We start from the raw sequence: 15,602 nt of genomic DNA, 5'->3' as shown, positions 1-15,602 counted from the left end.
TGAAGTGTTTCAAAGAAAAATATAAATAATGCTTTACTCTAGAACTTTGATTTTCGCATGTAATACCTACTTATATATCAGGAATATGAGGAACAGTCAAGAAATGATATGTTAGTGCTCAATACTGTACTGTATTTCACTTGGTAGATACTGTAATGTGCTTATTTTTGTATATCGAAAGAATGTGTATGTATGTTGTTTTCTTAACATAATATGTTATATTGCAGCCTTGATTTTTGTTCTTTTTTTTAATAATTCAGATGTCAGCTGAGTCAGATAGCTCAGTAATGTAAAACATAAATGGATATGTTGCAAGTTGGTCTCTGATTTGTTAAAGGCTACGTACAAGTTTAACCCTGAATGAGGAAATTATGCACTTGATGTTCAGACTAAACAGAAATGTAGGTGCATTAGAATCTTAGGAAACTTAAAAGTAATGCATTTTGCTGCATATCTCCGTGTTTGTGCACAGGCAATGGGGAATTTTATTTTGATGGGTTTACAAGCTTATCTGTCATTTTACTGCAGGTGCTTCAAAAGGTACTCAAGGTCATCTCTGAACAGACAGCAGGAAGTAGCTCACTATTCAACTCCACCTCAGCTCAGACTACTTGACTACGTACAGAAAAGAAAGGAGAGGAAAGGAGCCCAACAGTATGACCTCAAAATTTCTAAAGCTGGAAATGTAAGTGTTCTGAGACAGGTGCATATGATTCTAGCTATCTATTAAAACATTTAATACATTAATACTGCTTTTTCATCTTCCAGTGCGTAGATATGTGGAAACAGAACCCTTGCTACTTGACTGCACCTTCTGAAGTGGATGTAAGTCTGATTGTTACCGTTGGCAATTGTATTGCACATTGTATTGAATGAAGAAGTGACTAAAGAGTATCTAGTATCAAAGAATGACCTTTAAAAAATGGGAGTGACTTGAACATTTAATGCTGTTTCTGTTCTGTAAGGCATAAACACAAGCTAAACCCCATTGGAATACATTGCAGTTTTACCATGATAGTTTCGATGAAATGAACAGTGCAAACAGACCTTTAGTATTGTTAATCTGTGGGTTCAGTGAGCACATGTCTATTTGAAGTTGTCTGAAACTATAGAAAAAGAAATGAGGTAAGGTAATTATTTAAGAAGTAGTCACTTCTCAGCTTGATAGAAATTCCTCTTTTTTTGACACGTTACAATACTATGGAACACAATATTTTTCAGTAGTTTAATTTTTTTATACAGATTATTCTATTTGGGAATTCTTCCGATCACTCTGTGTGGATTCTTCTCTCAGGGACATTCACATTCTTGGTTTCTGGCACTGCCAAAACACATACTGTTAGCATACAGAAGGGACTCAGACTAGACAAGATCGTAGCTTTGGACTTAGTAGGACTGGCAAGAGTGTACATTACACATAAAATGATGCTGTTTGTATAATCCTTCTCTCTCTGCACTTCAGCAGTGTTGTATGTGACCTAATCAGAGGTTTAGGAGTTACTGGTATTGTGAAATTTCTTAACTGTTTCACATTGCAGGCAATGATTTCAATCTGTAGTCTCAAGCCAAGTTTCACACTTTTGTTAAGTAGCAAATACAGTGTAACAGAAGAAATGTAAAGTTCTGAAGGTTCTTTGATTTATTTTTTCTGAAGTAACACAAAGAGAGGATGCTGTACAAAGTATCAAGCTATCCTTGTCTGTTTCTTGTACTCACTTTTTAAGACTATCATGTCAGCCATTGTTAAAAACAAGAAGCTGTGCTAGATCGACTTCAACTCTAGCCTGATATGACTATTGTTCTTTCTTTTCTGCTATCTCCATTTTCTTAAGGTGGAAAAATATGCCAAAGTGGAAAAGTCTATCAAGCCTGATGACTCACAACCGACTGTCTGGCCAGCACATGTAGGTAGTTTAGACCTTTGGCCAAACTTATCTGTCTCTAGTTAAAATGCCTCCTATTCCCACATTAGTTTGATTTTGTTGAAATACCCTTCCTTGCCCCAATTTAATTAATCTTCCAAGTGTTATACAGACATAGAAATATTACCACAGATACTTGCAATTGCATACAGTGCAGCATGCATGTTATCAGTTTTGTCATTTCCTCAGGTTTTCCAGAAATACAGGGAAAAGCACCTCTAATTTCTCAAGTAACATGTGCTGTTTCTGTATAGTAAAGAAAGCATTATAATTTACAGGGAGCAGTACTCTGCTCAACAAATTGCTTTCTTTACTCAGATGTTCAGACTGATGGAGAAGAACTTCTTTAAAATCAAAATGTTAAATTTTGAAAGAGATTAAGTGTAATATCAAATACCTCTTACAAAAAGCTCTTTCTGCAGTATTTAAGTTGAACCTTTAAGATTTTTTGGCACAAATTAAATGATTTCATAAGTAGTCATTTAATATAATTATCCATAAATAAATCCATTAATTCTTTGTAATTTCAGAGGCAATATACTATCACGATTAACAGCATCTATCATGATGTCTTTGTAGTTTCATATTAGCAAAAATACTTAACCACAGAACTTCATTTCCAGCATTTTACTAGGAACATTTTTTTGCATTGTCATCATTTATATAAAACTGTTTCTATATACGCTTACCCGGTCTGCCTTTCCATATCTAACATGATTGTTTAGAGTTTGAAATATTTTTGTATTTTTAAGAGATTATAAACTTTTTTTTTTCCTCTCATCCCTTAAAATAACTTCTCAAATAGTTTTCATTTTAGATAATACAACCCTTTGAGTGTTACTTACCTTTCTCATAGAGTGTTTCTTACTGTATTGTATAGAACTGGTATATTTTACTAGCTGTTTCTGTTATCACTTGTTTGACTTGGTTATTTTCTTCTGTCTTTTTAGGAAATAAAAGATGATTATGTGTTTGAATGTGAAGTTGGTAATCAGCTTCAAAAAACAAAACTGACCATTTTTCAGTCTCTTGGCAATCCCTTGTACTATGGTAAAATTCAGACACTCAAAGGTGATGAGGAAAATGACAACCTCTTAACTCCATCACAGTAAGTTACGTGTTCTTTTAAACTGTGCTGTGATCTGATAGATGAAGACAAACATTACTTACCATTTTCAGTCATAAAAATGCTCCAGATCTAGAAATCCAATTTAAGATTTTTGTTTGAAAATTTGAGCTAATGAACCTAAAATTTTTTTAACAAAAACCTAACCAAAATGTGTTCAAGCAACTGTATCTTAAATGTACTTTTATGTTAAATTTACATGTTCTTTTACATTAAAGATATATTGTATAAAAAAAAAAAAAAATCAGACCAAGCTAAAACCCAAAACTAAACACATAAACACCCACCAACAAACAAACAGAAAAAACAAAGAAAAATCCAAGCTGAAATTGTGGAGACACTGTGAGACATTGTTAGCACTTTTTCAGTGTTACTTGTAATTTTGATTGTTGATGCTATAAAAAAATAAGACTTGATTATATTTTGTTTACCCTGTACAGAGAAATTTAAGCTAAATAAATGATGAATAGAAGCATGAGCTCCCAAAGAAGCTTTGTTATTTTGAATTGTCTTGAATATGCTATTGTTGGCTGTGGTTCTACAAAGATTCTCTATTCTTGGTTTTGTTGTGTGCACCAGATTCTTTATACGGAGGAACCTGTGCAGCAGAGTATACCCTGTAAATTTCAGTAAGGCAAGGAGCAAACTTTAGTTCTGTTAATGAAAGTTAGTTTCATTGTCTAGTATGTAATTCCCATCTTATTTTTTATTAAATTCTTAAAATCTTCTTAATGCTTAGGATGTCTTATCCCTAGACTGAGCTATTTGCTGTTTGTTTCCATATTGCTGTGGTTTAACTCCAGCTGAAAACTAAGTACCACACAGCCACTTGCTCAGTGTTCCCCCCCACCCCCGGTGGGATGAGGGAGAGAATCAGAAGGGTAAAAGTGAGACAAGTCGTGGATTGAGATAAAGACAGTTTAAGAGGTAAAGCAAAACAAGGAATTCATTTACTACTTCCCACCAGCGGGCAGGTGTTCAGCTGTCTCCAAGACAGCCAGCCTCCCTCATGCATAATGGTGACTTGGGAAGGCAAAACGCCATCACTCTGAATGTTCCCCCTTCCTTCCTCCTCCAGGCTTTTATTGCTGAGCATGACACTATATGGTATGGAATATCCCTTCAGTCAGCTGGGGCCAGCTGTCCTGGCTGTGTCCCCTCCCAACTTCCTGAGCACCCCCAGCCCACTGGCTGGTGGGGTGGGGTGAGAAGCAGAAGAGGCCTTGGCGCTGTGTAAGCGCTGCTCAGCAATAGCAAAAACATCCCTGTATGGTCAACACTGTTTCCAGCACAAACCCAGAACATAGCCCCATACCACCTACTACAGAGAATATTAACTCTATTCCAGCCAAGACCAGCACACATACTGATTTTCTTAAAACAGCAGTACTAGCTTATACTTGTGTAACGAAGCTGGGAATTAAAAGGATTTGTAGGTGTTAGATGCCTGGAGTTTTTTGGAAATCACTGCTCTAGTCAATTCTTTTTAAGACATTAGCAGTTGAAGTTCATCAAAGTCTGGATATTTCCCCATTGGAAAAGTGTCATATGAAGTGAAAGGTGCAGTAGCCTTTTTTTTTTTTTGAGCTAGAAAAACAGAGGAAAAAGTCTGTAGTGTTTACAAAAAAAAAAAAAATCACTGAACTATTAAGTGAGCAAACCATAAGTATTATGCAAAAGAGAAATGCTTATTTAGGAGTTGGAATTTGCATAAGTAAAATCAAACAATGGAGAGTAATTGTTTGTTAAAATATTACAGATAGAGCTGATTTTGACATACCCACAGGACACTTTTTTTTTTGTCAGTGTGAGCATATTGATAATTTGATTTATAAATAACTTTTCCTTCGTACTCTTTACAGTAGCAATCCTGTAGCAGTTTTTCACTTCCATTTTTTGAAAGTATAAAATATAGAACGTCCATATTCTGCCTTTTGCTTTGTAGGTATTATTCTTTGTAGGTTTTATTCTTAAAGGAGACCATATCAGACCATGTGTGTATAAAGCTAAGTTTGTATTTCAAGTACTAAATAATACCCAGTCCGTTAAATGGAGACAGTAACTCTTATTTTCATCAGATCTGAAAAAAAGAGTAGCATTGACATTAATTTGATGTTTTGTGATTATAAAAATATATTCTTTTAGTCCTATTTGTGACTGAAAATGTATTATACATTTTACATTTCAGGTTCCTTATTGGTTCGAAGACTGATGCTGAAAGGTAAATTAATATAGTATGTACAACTATTTGGCTTGATGCCAAATAATGGACTTTCTTCCTTCTCACCATTATGACTGCTAATGTTATGGAAAAAGATGCAGAACAGATGAGGAAAGCAAGATGAATTAATCATCATAACTAGAAGTAGGATATACTGTGCAGTTTTTGTGACAAGCACAGAAGAATAAAGGAAAGCAAATATGTAAATACAGCTTCTCCCACTACCTAAATTTCAAGCATGCTACAATTATTCTTGACTACACAGGTAATAAAATTTGGACATCACTTAACAGGAATTTCATCCTGACATTTTGTATGGTCAGTCAGCAATCATGGAAGTTGTTCATTTAAACTTTAAGTGTAATCTAGGCCTTAGGTATATAGAACTTACTTTTGTGTGTTGTGCATTACTTGATTCAGCTTTCTTAGATAAGCAGGCAGCAAAACAGTTTTCCAGTGCATTGTAGTTGTAGAATGATTAGGAGAAGCAATTCAGGGATAACTGAGGCAGCAAAATAAGTATTTCTTCAAACATTTGTCAGTGTGCATCACATTAGATGCCTGTGTTTCTTTGTGCATACAAGCACAGGACCTTTAAAAAGCAATCTCTGTCAAAGCTGGTTGTGTGTTTGTGCCTTCATAGGAGACCTCAGGGTGGCGTACGTGCCACAGCTCTTACACCCTCACTCTCCTCTTATGTGCCTGGGTCCTTGATTTGGTCAAAAATCATAGTAATGTTCTTTGTTTTAATAGATAATTTTGGTCAAGAAACTCTTTGCTTATATTGTCTCCTACCTCCTTGTGCTGAGAGAGACTTCTGATGTTTGTGCTGTAAGCTGAATTGAGGGGTTGGTTGGCTGAAAACTGAATAATAATACAGGGGTCTAGTTTTAAAAAGAAGAAACAAATAGAAACAGTAGAGGAGGAAGTAGGGCAGGACCACCTTTTTGAGTACATGGCATTTTATTACTCTGATTCAATGGTAATTTTAAGATAATCTAAAATCTAATTGCTGAAAGTAGTACACGGCACACTTTCTTCTGCCGTGTATGTTAGGGCCCTTGCTTATGTCTGCATTAGCCATGTAACAGCATACTGAATCAGTGCTACACGAAAGTAAAGTGTAGTTCATACCATTTAGGTGTAAACTGATGGAAATATTCCAGCAGCTTTTCACTGAGGTTCAGTCTGCCAGAGTGAAAGTGGCAACCCCTCTTCAGCTTGATTTTTCAGGTCTGCAGGGTCACTTTGTATACATTCTGCTCATGTTTGTGAAACAGTATTCCCTCAACTTAGTTCTCTCAAAGTAGTAGAGATGTAGTATTTGATTTGGTAGAATGGTATTTTAAATTTGCCTGATGCTATTGATGCTTTGAAGTCCTGGCTACATCACTGCTCAATGGTTTCTTGGAATAAGACCTGGCTGTTCTGGTGCTCAAAGAAGGGTGATCACTTTTGCTGTAATAACTGGTTCTTGGATGTACATTCAGTAAGGACCTCTTAGTTCATCCCTTGAGGCTTGACTGTTCCACAGGGAGCATAAGCAGAGGAGACAGCTTTATAAAATATTCTGGACCCCTGTAGAGGGAATGGGATTCCCTGTGACTGATATCCCAAAGGAACTGCAGTTGCTTTTGGGAAGGGAACTGTTCCATCTACTGTTTTGCATGTTCCTTCAAAAGAGTGTTTCTTAAACTTGTTTCCTAAACTGTATTTTTCATTAGGAAAAAAGACAGTGATTAGAAGAAAAAATAAAATGGAATAAATCTAGGAGCCTAGGAACAAAGTACAAAGATATATAGAGGTATAGGTATGTTTTATATAGGTGCATCTCTCTTATAAAGCTATACTTATGTATGAAATATATGACAATGTAACATACACAATTATGTGTTTACATGTACATATCTACTTTAGAAGTTCAAAGTTGTTAATCTTTTTATGTCCTCATTGTTTGTTTCAGAGTGGTGAACCAGTATCAGGAGTTGGTACAAAATGAAGCTAAATGTCCTGTGAAAATGTTTCATAATTCAGGGGGAATGGTCAATCTTAGCCATCTTTCTCCAGGGAAGGAAATGGAAGTGAGTTTACTGAGCCATACATTTCTTTTATTTGCACTTGATTATTGAATTATTAGAATAATTCTGTTATCCACATTTAAAAGTAAAATAACCTAAAAATTTCATTCTGAATGCATTTTGAAATGCTTTGTTGTCATAATCATTCAATGTGAATATACTGGGAAAGTTAGAGAAAAATACTTTTGCTTTCACTGTTCAAACATCTTTTAGCCATGTTGTTTTTTTTTTTTTTTTTTTTTCTCTCCCCTGTGTGTTGTATAGTAAGGTCCAGGGTTTTGTTGTAGTATTTTCCACTGTTCAGATCAACCTTTCACAGACCAGTATAGTAAAATGCAGCTATGTGCTTTTACAGGTCAGTAAACATAGAAGCAAGGCGATGTTGGCATTGCCTTGTGTTTTGCTTGCTTGGTCAGATTTAGTTTTCCAGTGGTGAGCTGTATTTAGGCTCCTACTAGTAAATGAATTTTGTATCCATTGGGCTATTTCCTTTGCTACATCTTTCCCCTAAGTACCTACTTTTAAACTGCAACAATGTTGCTCTGAAAGAGGTAGTTCTTGGTGTCAGCCAGAACTGCATGTAGAGGCCAGCAGTTGCAGAAGGGTATGAATGTTTCTGTATGTGTGTATACATATACAGACATATGCATGCATGTGTTTATGTATATATATACATATTAAAATCGTAGAATAACCTAGGGTGGGGGGCTACTTCTAGAAGTCCGCTTGTCTGGCTGTCCAAGACCCCACTGAAAGCTGGACCAAAGTTACTCAGGTTACTGTATTTAATGATCTAGTCCCATATTGAATGGGCCACTAGTCTTTCTTTTCAGAATGAAGAAAGCAGATTTTAATAGTAGAAGAGAAAGTTAGTTCTCCGAATCTTCCTCAAAAGATTATTTTTTATAAGCAGGCAAATAGAAGCGTGTAAGGGGAGTGTCTTGTTACTGAGAATCGGTGGAAGCTAAGCTCTCTGAAAAGGTTGATTCTGCACAGTGTGAATGCTCGGATCTGTTAGCCCATACACATCTAATTTAGGCTTCAGCATTGAAATATTCCGTTTACTCTATTGACAGTCTCATTTTCTAGTTTCAGCAGTTTGGGGACTGTATGTTTGTTTACACATTAATTTCATATATGGAATACCTGCTTTATAGTTAAAAATATATAGACTATAACAATTATGGATTATGGGGCTATTGTGGGTGACTGAGAACTACAGACCTGGTTACCTGTATTTAATTTGTGTTCCAACAACCTCAGTAGGGTATAAGAAGAAACATAAAGGGAGCACCTTTCCTCTAAAAAGATTAGTGAAGTTCTGATCCTGCTGAACTCAATAGGAAAATGTATACTGATTTCTGCACATTCAGATTTTTCCTGAATGTATTTATATTCCTACTCCCAGAATCAGGATCTGATCCTGTTCTCTCAATCTAGCTTGGTTGAAAGTGGCAGATACATACAGCTGGTGAATGAATGAAAGTATGTAATTTTTCAAGTAAGACCAAATTGTCCTTTTATTTAAAGTGCATCTGTCACTCTTGCATTTGTGAAAATTACTAAGAAGGATTTCAGAATTGCAGAGAAAAGTGAAACTCTGTAATTGTTTTTTTAAATTATTTTTTCACTTGGTTTAAATTTTATCAGCACTATCAAGCTGCTTCTTGATGGTGAGCATTTTAGCTAAAGAGAGTCAGTCATAAGTTATGGTTTCAAAATAAATATACAAATCTGAAATGCTTGAAGGGAATTTTGTCATGGTTTTGAGCAGTCTAATACAAATTGACTTGTCTTTTCTGTCAAATATGTGGAAGCTCACATTATTGCTGTGGTAGTGTTAATTTCTCTTTCCTCCTAGCAGCCAGAAAGTATATCAGGCTCTGTTCAGTCTTCAGTATTGGGGAAAGGTGTAAAACACCGACCTCCTCCCATCAAATTACCTTCAAGTTCAGGAAGTAGCTCTTCAGGTAATTATTTATTGACTTGGGCATCTCCTTTTTATGTGTTCTGCCTGTTGTGAAATGACATGACATCACTTTAGTAAAGATTTAATTAAAAAAAAAAAAAATCAGTATTTTATCTGTGAAAAGAGCATAATTTTTTTGAGTTCTGATTATATTGTTCACAAAATTGTATCATAACAAATTTTTGAGTTAACATATCTTCACAGAACAGTAATGTATCTTAAATATGCTTTTTCAGGTAATATTTTTAGTCCACAACAGTCAAGTGGCCATCTAAAATCCCCAACTCCTCCTCCTCCTTCTAAGCCTCCTGGTCTTTCTCGGAAACAATCTATGGATCTTAATCAAGTTAGCATGCTCTCTCCAGCTGCCATGTCTCCTGCGAGCTCTTCACAAAGTGAGTCACGACCTAAATTCTCCATTAAATCTTAGGCTTTTGCATAAATGCTTCCTGAGATAAACTTCTTAACCTGTGGAATGATGAAACTTAAGTGTACAACGTACCCTAAATTGTATAAGTTGCGCAGCTTTAGGCAGGTCTCTTGTTCACTGTATGTATTCTATGTTTATTGTAACTGTGTTTGTTTTTTCTGTATATATGTATGCACCCTCTGTGTATACGTTTTAATACTTTTATGCAATTAGTATGATCTCCTCATTTATGAAAGGCTGATAGATGATGTGATGAGATAAACCTCCAAAGTGTAGATTTTTTTTTTTTTTCCTCCCGTGTAAAAACAGTATGTTAGATCAGTTTGCCTTTACATAATTTAAGCATCTGTTTTTTTAAATGTTATAGGAGCTGGTGCAGTTGTATCTCTATGTATGTATATAATCTGATCAGTCCCAAGGTGGTGATACAATAAACGATAAGATGATTTTTTTAAAACACTCCTGCACTGTTTTACAAATCATTGCTGATTGCAAGTGTGGTGGTGATGCTGCTGATGATAGCACCATATTCTCAGGTGTTAAAATGTAAATTTCAATAATAAGTGACATCCTAGTTTAAGGATTTTCATTAACATTGACAGGATCATTGTAATCATAGCTATAGATCATAAACATTTTTAAAATGTGTATGCGTCTTGAGACATTTTGTGAACAGATTTGTACAAAGAGAAATCATAGCTGCAGTTTCTCAGTTTTTTATGAGTAATTGTATACTGCACATTCCCGTATCCTGCACAGTATTATAATATGCTTTTTGCATTAAATAATTTAAAATCTGGATAGCTCAAAAACTGTAACTTTTTCTGCCTTCTTGTTTTGCACAAAGAAAAAAAAGAAAACTTATAAAATTTTTCTTCTAATATATTTACTCTGTTTTTATGTTAGTGCTATGAATTGTGTAAATCTGCTGCACACAGTTGTTACTTTAAGGCTCTGGTCACAACAGCTGGACATTCACATTATTTCCTTTCTTTCTGCAGGACATGAAAGCTAAAAAAAAAAAAAAAAAAAACAGGCAGAAAAATGAAAAACCACCTGAAGCTTTTTGGGGTTTTTGTTTTGTTTTTCTATTGATAAACTGTGCTTACTGCATCCACAAAAAAATATAGCTATGCATACTACATTTAAGCAGAAGGAATTACACAGTAATTTTTAAAGATGCAGTATTATCCCCTAGTTCTTAAATATTAAAAAATTATTTTTATTTAACCCAAATTTGGCAAATGGTAGTTTATCTATCTGATGAAATCTATATCAACCCCATGATTATTGAAATCATTTATGTTCTTTGTTGAATCTGTTGTTTTCCATGATATGTTTTTAACACAATGCTATTGTGCAGGCAGTGCATATAGACTATGTGTTTAACATTTTAGGACAAAAACATTAATTAGGTTAAAACGATCACTAAGAAGCGGTTTTATTTTGACTTAAATATTTCTCAGTTGAGTTATGGCTTTAATATATAACAAATTATGGAAGGACTTGATGGAGGATACCAGTTGGTGTATGGCTTAAGGAGTTAAGCATGGAGAATGGGTTTTCTGTGAGATTATACTGCATCCTTAACAATGAGTGCGTGCTGCAACACTCGTGTCATGTAGAAATTAACACTTGCAGTCTAAAAGATGGAACAACTTGTCAGTGCTAAATAAGATTCCATTAACCTTATTCTACCAAAAGGACTGGCCTTTTATAACAAACTAGCACTTTTTATTTTTCTCAATGAGCAGGGTCTGGAACTCCTAAACCATCTACTCCTACTCCAACCAACACCCCTTCATCGACCCCACACCCTCCTGATGCTCAGAGCTCAACTCCTATTACCCCTTCTGCCACCCCTACTCCCCAAGATTCAGGCTTCACCCCTCAGCCCAATTTGTTAACCCCTTTTGCTCAGCAGCAAATGTCTCTGAGCCAGGCACTGCCTGTAATGACCATTCCTCTTTCCACCATGGTAACATCCATTACTACAGGAACAACCTCCACCCAGGTCATGGCAAACCCTGCAGGACTTAATTTCATCAATGTAGTGAGCTCTGTGTGGTAAGTTGTTTGTTACGATGGTTTCTTAATTTGCCCTGGGTGGGTTGGTGGTTGGGGGGGTGGCGGTGGGCTGGGTGGGAGTGGTACAGGACTGTCCAGCATCCATTAGGATAGATATTTTTCAGGATCTGCAATACAAAAAGATCATTCACCTTCTAATTATAAAGTGAAGAGTCACTAGAAGCCATTTGTATTTCTCAAACATGTCACCTACCGTCAGAATATTCAAAAGGTCTATTAAGAAAGACCTTTATAGCTTTCAGCTTTTTGGATGATTATTGTTTAATTTCATAAGGCTTAACCTCAGTTTAAGTGGTTTCTGCTCTTTAAGTTTGAAAACTTTTTTTATTAATCAGAGAGGAGGTGGAATATCATATGCAGACCGCTCTAAATGAAAAGCAGAAAAATTTCATACAAAAGTACCTATGAATGAAAGATTGTATGTAAAATAGAAGAAAACAACAAATCTGTTTTCTAACAATTTAATGAAACATAGAGGATAAACAATCTTTGATCCTTAAAACTCATTTTGTGGTTTAAAAAAAAATGCTGCTGTCAAGAATAGATTGCATGGTATAACGTGAACTGCTTTTTAGACTAACTGAAATTCTGTGATCATTAGAAGATGGTCAGTGTAAGACACATGGTATGCTTCAATACAACTGTCAGACACCTGAGTTACTCATCCGAGTGTGTTCAGCAGTTGATCACTGTTGATTAGAAAAAGCTTTTTTTTATAGTGCAAAAAAGGAAACAGACCTGTTCCTTAATTTTATTACGCTAGTACAATTGTTTTGAAGACTGATCTTTCAGTATTTCTAGAATAAAAGAACCAGTTGTGTTTTCCATAGATTATAACTAAGAAAAAAAAAAAAAACAAAAAAACCTGTATATGCTGAGAATATGGATTTACATATTTATTAGGCCCTAGGCATAGTGATTTTTTTTAAACTGCCTTGATGCTTTATCCATAATTCCATTTACAGCAAACAATTGATTTTCTTGGCATAAGACAGAGGGCAAAAATATAGTTAGTCAGATTTACTTGTACCACTTGGGTTTGATGTGTTGTCTTTCCTCTTCTACAGTGGAGCACAGACACTGATGAGTGGTTCAAACCCTATGTTGGGGTGCAACACTGGTGCCATAGCCCCTGCAGGTATAAATCTGAGTGGCATTTTACCATCAGGAGGTCTGGTACCAAGTGCGCTGCCCGCTGCAATGCAGTCTGCCTCTCAAGCAGGTTAGTGTGAATAAGTTGAAAAGCCACCCTTCAGGTAGGGACAGTGTGAAAACATTGTGAGAACAATGGACAAAAGTGACCATTGTGTGAATAGATTGTGTATCTGATGGCTGGAGCTTGGGAACAGCATACATATTTCTGTATTCAAAACGTAGGCTATGTTTGCGATTTGTTTCAAGTTGATTTTTGAGGAGCTAGCCTGGGGAAGCGTTCACTAAACCTCGATTGCTTGGTGTGCTCGGTAGGAAGTTTGAGAGAAACTCCAAATTCTGATGCAACTTCCATGATGGTGACTGCCAGAAAAAAGGCACGACTGAACTTAGAAGAGGCCTCACTTTCTAAATGTGTGGGGCATTTTATTCTGTCACTGGTGCTGCTTTATCCTAGTAGGACAATTAATTACTGCCTTTAAATGTGACTATATAAATTTGTATGCCTCAGTATTCATTAAAGCATGATTTAAATTCTTAATTTATTTTTTTATCTGAACATATAATAAAGACAAAAACCCCTAATATATGATTATGGAATCAGAATGATAGAGGAGACTTCAAGATATTAATTCCTTATGCTGAGACAGAGTCAAATTGTCTAAACCATACTGAACCAATATTTATCTAAACTGTCTTTAAATACCTTCACTAAAGAAGATTCCCATCTTCCTGTAGCTGTTTGGAGTAGTTCATTATCAGTACAGAATGTTTCCTTCTAATTACAATGCATCTCCTTAATTGCAAATTAAATTATTTTTTTCCTCCTATTCCTTGCAGACATGAAAAATAGTCGTTCACCCTCTCTCTTTGCCTTATAAGTATCAAACATGCTGTCATGTCCCACATTTGTCTTCTCTTTCTGATAGGTCGTGTTTTTCAAACCTTTCATAATCCTGTCACTCTCTTCTAGACTGTCCAATTTGCTTACATCCTTCTTAAAATGTGATAACCAAAACTGGACACAAGCCTGAGCTTGGCTGATTTACCACTGTGGAGCACAGCAGAATAAATGCATCTCATCTCTTTCACAACATTCCTGTTAACATTTCCCCAAATGAGGTCTGCTTATTTTTTATCTGTATTTTTTGCAACAGCATTACATTAGCATAAGAATGGCTTTCCTGGTTTAGGCCAAAAATCCATCCAGTTTGCCATTAGAGGATACTTAGGAGGGAGTTTAAGACTAGGCAAAAGTGTGAAGTGACACATCCCTTGTATACAACTGTACCTCTTCTGGCAATCTACAGCTTTGAGAGTTTCTCAGCTGAAGACTATCCTCATGGATCTTTGTGCTTAATATCCTTGTGCTAGAGTTCTAGTCTGTGGATTTATCTAACTGGTTTTGAACTCATTTATAATATTTTTGGAATCTACAGCATCTTGTGACAGTGAGTTTTATAAATGTAAACTGTGAAGAGGTTTTGGTTTGGTTTTTTTTTTGTGTGTGTGTGTTCTATAGTTTGTGATATGGATGATTCAAATATATGTTTGTGACTTACTGTAATTTCTCATGTCCTTTCTTGCTGTATGGACACAAAGCTAGTTACTCACAATTTTGTACTTGTTCATTTGTCTTTTTAATTAGATGTTACTGAATTTTGGACCCTTTCTGCAATTCACAAGGATCACTTTTAATCCTAATTCTGTCCTTTCAAGCCCTATCAGCCTTTACCAGTTTGATGTCACAGATTTTTACATGCTATGCTGTTGCCCACATAACAGATGGGAGTAGTGAGCTGAGCTAGGTCCGTGGAAGACCTCTGGGGGTTCTGTTTCACAGCCGCTGTTTTACTGGAGCATCTGTAACAGTTCTGTATCCACCTCATAGCTTACTACATGTACGTTTTTTTAGCATAGCTTTGAAGAGTGCCATGTGGAATAATGCCAAAAACTCTAGATGTCATATATGTCTTGCCAGAAGCCCTTGTGGGGAGGGTGTGCAATTGCTAAGATTTTCGGGTGGGATTGTTTTCTGTTAATGATTGAGACACTGAGAGCCTGTTACTTCATTGAGCCCTTGGACATTTCTGGATTTACTGCACAAACAGTAAAACTTTTTAAATCCAGAAGAAGAATCACTGGAGAATAACTGCTATGATATTCTCCACGTTCACCTTTGTGTAAATGCATTAACAGGTCATAGGTTACAAGGTACAGTGTTTAATAGCAATGCTGATTTATTTCTGTTTCGTCAGCTCTCTTCAACTTTAAATCTGGATAGCTCTGAACTTGTCAACATTGCAGAAAATGCAGCATTGTATTAAGTATAAAATTTACACTTGCCAGTTTTCCAACTTCCAAATGCTTAGAAGTAATCCCAGTGGAAAGGTGTATTAATTGCAATACACATATAATTAAGTAAAGACTTCCTACTAATAAAAAGATGTTTTCTTTAACAGGCAGCCCCTTTGGTTTGAAAAATGCATCAAATCTTCGGCCCTTAAATCTTCTACAGGTAATTGATATACTTGGACACAATAATAATTATAATTTCTTATATTTCTTTAGAGACATGTGTAGTGCTGCTTGCTGCGTTGCCCCCTCAGATCTTTG

General features: G+C 35.7%; 1 protein-coding gene across 16 annotated transcripts in view; it reads left to right on the top strand.

The window, feature by feature from the left end:
* Window positions 1-15,602, top strand: part of SUPT20H (SPT20 homolog, SAGA complex component) — a 34,998-nt gene that overhangs the window by 13,719 nt on the left and 5,677 nt on the right. For 8 of the 16 annotated variants that reach the window (XM_042792499.1, XM_042792498.1, XM_042792496.1 and 5 more), the window contains 11 exons: window positions 529-685; window positions 769-825; window positions 1,833-1,904; window positions 2,873-3,030; window positions 5,237-5,269; window positions 7,233-7,350; window positions 9,209-9,317; window positions 9,553-9,711; window positions 11,501-11,813; window positions 12,902-13,056; window positions 15,449-15,504. In XM_042792499.1, the coding sequence (XP_042648433.1) occupies window positions 529-685; window positions 769-825; window positions 1,833-1,904; window positions 2,873-3,030; window positions 5,237-5,269; window positions 7,233-7,350; window positions 9,209-9,317; window positions 9,553-9,711; window positions 11,501-11,813; window positions 12,902-13,056; window positions 15,449-15,504 (1,387 nt within the window). The other 8 variants (XM_042792505.1, XM_042792502.1, XM_042792504.1 and 5 more) reach the window with 5 other exon arrangements.

This window comes from Tyto alba, unplaced genomic scaffold (assembly GCF_018691265.1).
Source record: "Tyto alba isolate M040663 unplaced genomic scaffold, T.alba_DEE_v4.0 Super-Scaffold_2, whole genome shotgun sequence".
Classification (NCBI taxonomy): domain Eukaryota; kingdom Metazoa; phylum Chordata; class Aves; order Strigiformes; family Tytonidae; genus Tyto; species Tyto alba.
Note: the sequence above shows the minus strand (reverse complement) of the source record. Positions and strands in the feature narration are given on the sequence as shown.